Genomic DNA, 6380 nt, shown 5'->3' on the forward strand with positions numbered 1-6380 from the left:
TTTTGTGAACTTTCTTTCCTTTCTTTCTTTCTCTCTTTTTTTTTTTTTTAAGATGGAGTTTCACTCTTGTTGTCCAGGCTGTGGTGCAATGGCATGATCTCGGCTCACTGCAACCTCCGCCTCCCAGATTCAAGCGGTTCAACCTCCCGAGTAGCTGGGATTACAGGCATCCACCACCACATCCAGCTAATTTTTTGTATTTCTAGTAGAGACGGGGTCTCACCATGTTGGCCAGGCTGGTCTCAAACTCCTGGCCTCAGGTGATCCACCTGCCTTGCTTGGCCTCCCAAAGTGCTGGGATTACAGGCATGAGCAACTATGCCCAGCTGTCTTTGTGAACTTTCTAATCATTTCTCAATACTTTTTGGTCCCGTAAACTTAACACTTTAAGAACTATTTTTAAAGTTTACATTGTACTGATAATGGAAATGGGCATAAACATCACATTTTAGAACAACTGTTCATATTTTCATTGCTCATTGGTAGGTCTTGGTAAATTGTTATTGTAATAATCTGCTCATAAATTGAAAAATATTTTTCTGTGGATATTTTTGGCAAACATTTTACCAGTGTACTACCAGAAAATAATAGTACAGTAAATATCCTTATGGCTTTTTACAAGCTGTCTGCAAGTTCCAGTCTCTCTGTAAGGAGCACATGTCTGGCCTTTGAAATAATTGTTTGGCCATTGACAGGTCTGGGGCCTGTGGACTGGGGAAAATGTATAGCTTCACCCTTTTGCTGGTGTTCTCCCTGCTTTTATCTGAAGATCTGTTTTATAGAAACCTTGAGATACAGAATAGCCACAGATCCCTGTGCCCCTGTCCCCTCCCTCTTCAGAGTGTCGCATCATTGGGCTGACGAGTTAGAAGTTCCAGTGTTCCCCTCAGGCAGTCTGAGAAACATTGCTGGAGCATCACCCAATGCTCGCCACACTCAGGAGGTTCCCAGGGCACTCGTGCAACCACAGCAGCATTTGCGGTGGTGGGGGGGTAAGTTATCCATGAGAGTGCAAGAAATCTTGCTGAGTCATGGGGTTGGCACCAACATGACACTGAAAGAAGAGCTTCATGGGTCTTTCTTCCACTCTGGCCTCCTGAGTGCTGTAAAGGGAAGGGCCTTGGAGCTAGTTGGCAGGGTGAACCAGGGAGGCATTTCCAGCAGAGGCTCTCACAGTGTCCACTAGACAGAGAGAATGGCTTTGTGGGTGACACTTAGAAAAATCTGAGAAAAACACCTCTTGATGACATTCAGCAGCATATGAAGATCAAGATTATGACAGGCACCGGCAAGAGGTTTTGGCTTTTTGGTTTTCTTTTTTTTCACATTTGCCTATTACTCCAGATAAGACTGTCATTCAGAATGTATGCAGTCACAGAGGTGGAGCCTGATGGCTGAATAGAAATCTGTGCCAATTGTGCTCCCCATAGGAATAACAAATTTAGCAACTGTCTAAATAAAAAAGCACCTTCATAAGAACTAGAAATCAGGTAAGTGATCGTAGTACTTGGGTTTAACTTCATATCACTGAAAGAGGCACTGAACAGTGTAGAAAAGACGGTCTTGAATTGCCGATGCCACCCCGTGAACCTGTGGCAAGGAGAGAGGCTACATGCTTGGGGCAGGGAGAGCACAGCAGCTGTGGGACTTATCCTGAACTCAGTGCTCCCTTGTCATAGCAGAAAGCACAACAAGGCTGAATTCACCCAATGCCCACCCACCGAAAAAAAAAACATTTAGACTAGCCCCAGCCATAGGGGAGTTGTTCATCCCAGTGGATGGAACTTGAGTTGTGAAAGCCTGGCTGCTGTGGGATAAAATACTCTGGGGTCCTTAATAAACCTGAAAGCCTGTCTAGGTCACAAGGACTGCAACTCTTAGGCAAGTTCAAGTGCCGTGCTGCGCTTGGAACCAGTGTGTCAGGAGAGGCATGTGACCCTGGGAGACAGCAGCTGGGGCAGCTAGGGAGTGTTTGCTCACCCCTCCTTCAACCCTTGACAGTGCAGCTCACAGCTCTGACAAAGACTTCTTTCGTCGGCTTGAGGGGAGGAAAGAGAACTTTGTCTTGCAACTCGGATACTAGCTCAGCCACAGTGGGAGAGGGCACTTGTCAGAGTCATGAAACCCCCATTTGAGGTCCCAGCTTTGGGATAGCATCTCTAGACAAACTCTGGGCCAGAAGGGAACGTGCTAGGACTCAGTAATGGCAGGATTCATCTCTTTCTGATGAAAGAGCCCTTGGGCCCTGAAGCATCATCAGTGATGACCAGGTAGTACATGCCATGGGCCTGAAGTGAGACAGAGATGTGCTGGGTCAGCTGCGGTGGCTACAAGGAGAGACTCCCTCTGCTTGATAAATGCTGAGGGAAGAGTAAAGAGGAGTTTCCTTGAGCTTAGATACCAGCTCAGCTGCAGTCAGAGGAGCACCAGGTGAGCTGTAGGAGTCCACGATTCAGGCCTTGGCTCTTGGATGGCATCTCTGGACCTACCCTGGTCCAGAGGGGAGCCCACAGCCCTGAAGAATGAGTTCCAGGGAAGGCTGCACTCACAAGCTGATTAATACCTTGGGGTATTATTAAGTGAACATCCGTGGGGTATTAATAAGTGAACATCTGTGGTGACCTGGCATTAAGCTCCATGGGACTGCAATGCTGTGCGTGGGGACTGGCTACTCTGCCTAGGGAAAAAGGAAGGAAGAGCGGGAAGAGACTTGCCTGGTGGATTCAGTGCCAGCTCAGCCATGGTAGAACAGAACACCAGGTAGATGTCTAAGGTTTACGACTCCAGCCTAGCCTCGCAGGCAGCACCTTTGAACCCATCCAGGTGTTATACCCAAGTGAGTCAAGGAATGAGCCACACTCTGAGGTTGAATTATGAGTCCTTTCTTTTAGCCAGTGACCAAGAGGTGGCTAACACCCAAAATTCTCTCGGCCCTCAAGAAAGAGTTAAGGGGTTTCTTATACCCTAGTTTGAAAAGGGAGGGGGGAACCTAGCTGAAGCAATTTTTTCACAGAAGCAGAGTAAGCAAAAAAGTTAAAAGATAAACTGGTACATGAGAAATAAAACAGTACCAGGTGCGAGGGCTAGAGCTGTCATAAAAAGACATCCAGTTTATACATATGGGGGCTCTGGGTACTCAACAGCAACTGCATTCCCAGGCTCTGCTGGAACTGCTTAACTCAGGCCCTTATCAGCAGATGCACTCCGGGATGTGCCCAGTGTCATCCTGCCCCAGCTACATACTGCATTTACTTACTTAATGAGGGGAATAACTAAAATGAAGACACGAAGGTGGAATCTGTCTGGCTCAAGAAGCTAACATGAAGCCTGAACAGCTCTCAGCTAAGAAAGAGAGAGTCGGTTTAAGCCAACGAAAAGCAGGTTATCACATAGGGACCAGGGCAACTTACTGCACTTAAGGGAAGGACAGAAGCCTGGCTAGCTTCACTACCTGCTAATTGTAGAGCCCCGGGGCCTTGAGTGACATAAGTGGCAGCAGGTAGATGTTACAGTGGGCCTTGTGCAGTCACAATGCTGTGCTGACTTCAGACCTAGTGCCGTCTGGACAGACCTAGTGCTGTTCCAGAGGTCGTGGCCACAGGGGTGCTTGTATCGCTCCTCTCCCAGCTCCAGGCAGCCTAGCACAGAGAGACAGACTTCATTTGTGGGAAAGTAAGGGAAGAAGGGAGCCTGTCTGCTAATACAGAGAATTCCTCCAGGTCTTATCCGAGACCACCAACGTGGTACCTCCACAAGTCTGCAAAAACAATGACATTCTTCACAGAAATAGAAAATCAAGTGTATTAACACACTTTTTATATCCATGTTTTTTTCAATACAAGTTTTTTCTATTTTCAAAGAGAGCTGGGAAAGTTGCATGCTTTCTTGTATTTCTTCGATCGAAAGCGTTCTGTCCAGTGTGAGTTCTTTCATGCGTTCTAATAAACTAGAGCACGGGATGGCTTTACCACATTTCTTACTTGAGAATAATGTTTTTGAAGCTGGCCCGGTGAACTAACGTGGTCCTGTGTTGGTTTTGTTGTGTTTCTCCTTCCCCAGGAATGAGTTGGAAAGGCAGTTCTTGAAGCTAATTGATTATAATATCCAAGTTCCTGGCAGCATTTACAGCAAATACTACTTTGATCTTTGCACTTTGGCACAAGACCACGTGGGTTTGCCTCTTCAGCTCCTTGACAGAGAAAGAACACGGAAGCCGGAGGTAAGACTATGAAGTTACTAAGTGGATTTGCAGTCAGCAGTGCCAACATCTGTGACTAAGTCATATTAAGTTATGATTAGAAAAATGGGAAGCTTCATCCCAGTGCTGTGGCTCATGCCTGTAATCCCAGCACTTTGGGAGGCTGAGGTGGGTGGATCACGTGAGGTCAGAAGTTCGAGGCTAGGCTGACCAACATGAAGAAATACTGTCTCTACTAAAAATACAAAATTAGCTGGGTGTGGTGATGCATGCCTGTAAGCCCAGTTACTCTGGAGGCTAAGGCAGGAGAATTGCTTGAACCCTAAAGGCGGAGGTTGCAGTGAGCCAAGATCACACTACTGAACTCCAGCCTGAGCAACAGAGTGAGACTCCGCCTGAAAAAAATATGTATGTTTTAATCAAGTTTAATTCATTCTCAATAGTTTGCTTTTGAACCTTTGCCCTTTCAGATAATCATACAGAAGTGATTCCTTGCCATTTTATTCCTAATGATGTCTAGGATTAGACATCATTATATAATGGACTTAACCACTCTTGACTATTTTTTATTACTCAGTTTGCAAATTTATGTCATTTTCTACTGTGTATACTACAGTGCAGTCAGTCCCATGGGTGTGTTAGACAAACCATTAGTGCCTAAGCCGAGAGACCTGCACTTAGACTGTATGAGGTGTGTGTGTCTCAAGTATTGGATGCAGGAAGTACATGGGATTTTACTGGAAATGATAACTTTTATAACTTTCATGGGACTAAGTAATATTTATGGTTTGTGACTTTTGGTAATTACACAGTAAAATTACAGCTGACAAGGTTGAACATTTAAAATAGGCATGCTCTGTAGTACCCTGGAAGTATTTTAAAATAATACTTTTTTACCATAATTAATGTGCAAGTGAAGTAGTGCCTTTTGATGCTTTAGTCATTAGACTTCATTGACATTCCAATCCAATCCAGCACATGCCTGCCTCATTAAAATTTGCTTTGAGTATATAATTACTACAAATTGGGTAGAATTTGAATAGATTAATAAACTAACTTTTTGCAAAAGTTTGTGTTCATTACATTTAAGGAACAAGTGCACAGGTAACAGATGATACTGCTGTTAGAAGCCTGTCACAATACTGTGACATCTTTGGGAAGCTAATTTTTAAGTAACTTAATAAAACAAGCCCCCCTTTGCTCCAGCAATCTAATTCTAGCCCTGAGATTACCTTAGTGAGTTGACAGAAGTTGGCAGTGTAAACCTCAGCCTAAGTAGCTGTAACTGAACTACCTAAAGAAGTCTGCATGTGTGGCTTACTATCAGTGGTGACTGTTAAAAAGTTGGAACCCTTTTTAAAATTGTACCTCTTTTCTGTTTGACATTCTTAGGCTTTTTCAAGGATGGGAAAAGACGGAGACGTAGATAGTGCTGCCAAGAACAGGTCTTTGGGTGCTGATGATTTAACTAATCTTCAGTGCGCTAAAGCCGTCCTCTCCTAAAGGAAGAAATGAGGGGTAATGTAACATCTGAACCCCTCATCTAAAAAGACAGGAAAATACCACCTCTCCTGCTACAGAACTAGAAAACTTCATATTTTCAAAAGAAGAAACACCTCAATTCAAGTTAACTCAAGGACAACTAAGACCTTGTCAGGGCAACAACACACTCTTACACTCTTCTGTCTGTTTTAATGTAAACACAGTTAAAGGTGCCACTCCAAAGTGATGGCTCCTTCTGCCTATGCACAGAGACTTCTTTAGTGTGTGGGCTGATAGCTGTGAATTATGTAAGGCTTTTAAAATAATAAAAGCTTTTTAAATGTTAAAGATAACTTTTCTGTTTCTTTCATATTTTTTTCTCCCAATATTGCTGCACATGCATTTGGAATCAATGCAGTATTCCTATTAAAACATGGGACTCAGCTGGGCATCATGGCTCAAGCCTGTAATCCCAGCACTTTGGGAGGCTGAGATGGGCAGATCACAAGGTCAAGAGATGAAGACTATCCTGGCCAGCATGGTAAAACCCTGTCTCTACTAAAAATACAAAAATTAGCTGGGTGTGGTGGCAGGTGCCTGTAGTCCTAGCTACTCAGGAGACTGAGGCAGGAGAATCGCTTAAATCAGGAAGACAGAGGTTGCAGTGATTCAAGATCATGCCACTTCATTCCAGCCTGGA

General features: G+C 44.4%; 1 protein-coding gene across 3 annotated transcripts in view; it reads left to right on the forward strand.

The window, feature by feature from the left end:
• Nucleotides 1-6199, forward strand: part of LOC135271967 (cyclin-Y-like protein 2) — a 44593-nt gene extending 38394 nt beyond the window's left edge. For 2 of the 3 annotated variants that reach the window (XM_064370095.1, XM_064370096.1), the window contains exons 12-13: nucleotides 4060-4219; nucleotides 5591-6033. In XM_064370095.1, the coding sequence (XP_064226165.1) occupies nucleotides 4060-4219; nucleotides 5591-5701 (271 nt within the window). In that variant the 3' untranslated portion in view covers nucleotides 5702-6033. Of the gene's footprint in view, nucleotides 1-4059; nucleotides 4220-5590; nucleotides 6034-6098 lie in introns of those variants that run through there. The other variant, XM_064370097.1, reaches the window with a different exon arrangement.
• Nucleotides 6200-6380: the final 181 nt, after the last annotated feature.

This window comes from Aotus nancymaae, unplaced genomic scaffold (genome assembly GCF_030222135.1).
Source record: "Aotus nancymaae isolate 86718 unplaced genomic scaffold, 86718_ANA_hifiasm-v0.15.2.pri h1tg000099l, whole genome shotgun sequence".
Taxonomy (NCBI): domain Eukaryota; kingdom Metazoa; phylum Chordata; class Mammalia; order Primates; family Aotidae; genus Aotus; species Aotus nancymaae.